Here is a 1,333-nt window from a genome sequence, read left to right on the forward strand (position 1 = left end):
ACACACACACACACACACGTCACCCCTGCTCGCCATGCTCACCCTGAGAATGTCAGCGCATGTCGTGTCGCGCGTCACTTCGAGATCCGGCTCGAGCTCTCCTGTTGGTCCAATGACAGACACGCACGCCTCCACAGGCGGCACCTTTGTCGAGTTGGACACCCACCGCACCATCACGTCTGATGCGGGCTTGTTCGGCGCCTTGCTAAACAGGCCTGACTTGCGTTCCGTCAGCAGTCGCTTGAGGTCTTTTGGTTTGTTCGCTTTCCGTCCGCTCATCCGCGACTCGTTCACAAACCGAATCTGCCCGAGAATGTCCGCAGGCACCTGCAGAGGGTGCGTGCGTGCGTGTGTGTGTTCATGTGTGTGTGTGTGTGTGTGTTCATGTGTGTTCATGTGTGTGCGTGAGTGTATGTATGTGTGTGTTCATGTGTGTTCATGTGTGTGTGTTCATGTGTGTGTTCATGTGTGTGTGTGAACTTGAATTCTATTTGAGATACGACCTACATGTGCAATGATATCACTCACCATCGCCACCATCCCATCACCACTTCACCACAACCACCACCACCACCATGCACGCACCTCCCAGAGCTTGCGATGGTTCTCAAGCATGAGCTTGAGTGTCGACGCCGTTGTGACCTGGATCTCAACCTCCTTCAGCATCCGCTTGCCTTTGTGCCCGCGCACGTAGAACAGCGTCGGCGCAAACACAACTGACGGCCAGAGCACACGTGCACGAACATGTTTGGAGATGCGTGAGTGAGTGTGTGTGTGTGAATGTGTGTGTGTCTGAATGTGTGTGTCTGAATGTGTGTGTCTGAATGTGTGTGTGTGTGTGTGGGTGGGAGTCGCACAACATGGCCGTCATGCACACACGCACACACACGCACACACACGTACACACACACACACACACACATGCACGCATTTATACACGCGTGCAAAGAACAAACCAGTCGCAACTACAGCTAATCTTTCGTCCCCCCTCCAAAACCACCACATTATCACCGCACCTGCGAGGTTGCGCGTGCTCATCTTGTTCTCGTCCGCGTTCTCGCCGACTTTGACGAGAAAGGCAAGCAGGCGACGGAGGCACGCGCGGTGCACCTTTGGCAGGAGCATCACCAGCAGCTGCAGCCCGTACACCTGGTCCTTCAGGCGCTGCGTTAGGCTGAACGCCTCGATGTACGCGTCCGTCAGCAGCGGCTCGGGCGTCTCCCTGAAGGGAGGGGGGGCGGTTGGTGATGGTGAGCGTTGTTACGGTGGTGGTAGTGGTGGTGGTGGTTAGAACATCAGTGTGGGTTGAGAGAAGGCAACGTCGTTCATGTAC

The 1,333-nt window shown here is 55.6% G+C and overlaps 1 protein-coding gene across 1 annotated transcript in view; it reads right to left on the reverse strand.

Moving 5' to 3' along the window:
- Positions 1-1,333, reverse strand: part of PTSG_02614 (uncharacterized protein) — a 5,461-nt gene that overhangs the window by 885 nt on the left and 3,243 nt on the right. The window contains exons 7-9 of the mRNA XM_004996054.1: positions 1,017-1,218; positions 586-716; positions 43-327 (exon numbers count right to left, since the gene is read on the reverse strand). Of these exons, the coding sequence (XP_004996111.1) occupies positions 43-327; positions 586-716; positions 1,017-1,218 (618 nt within the window). The remainder of the gene's footprint in view (positions 1-42; positions 328-585; positions 717-1,016; positions 1,219-1,333) is intronic.

This window comes from Salpingoeca rosetta (genome assembly GCF_000188695.1).
Source record: "Salpingoeca rosetta unplaced genomic scaffold supercont1.6, whole genome shotgun sequence".
Taxonomy (NCBI): Eukaryota; class Choanoflagellata; order Craspedida; family Salpingoecidae; genus Salpingoeca; species Salpingoeca rosetta.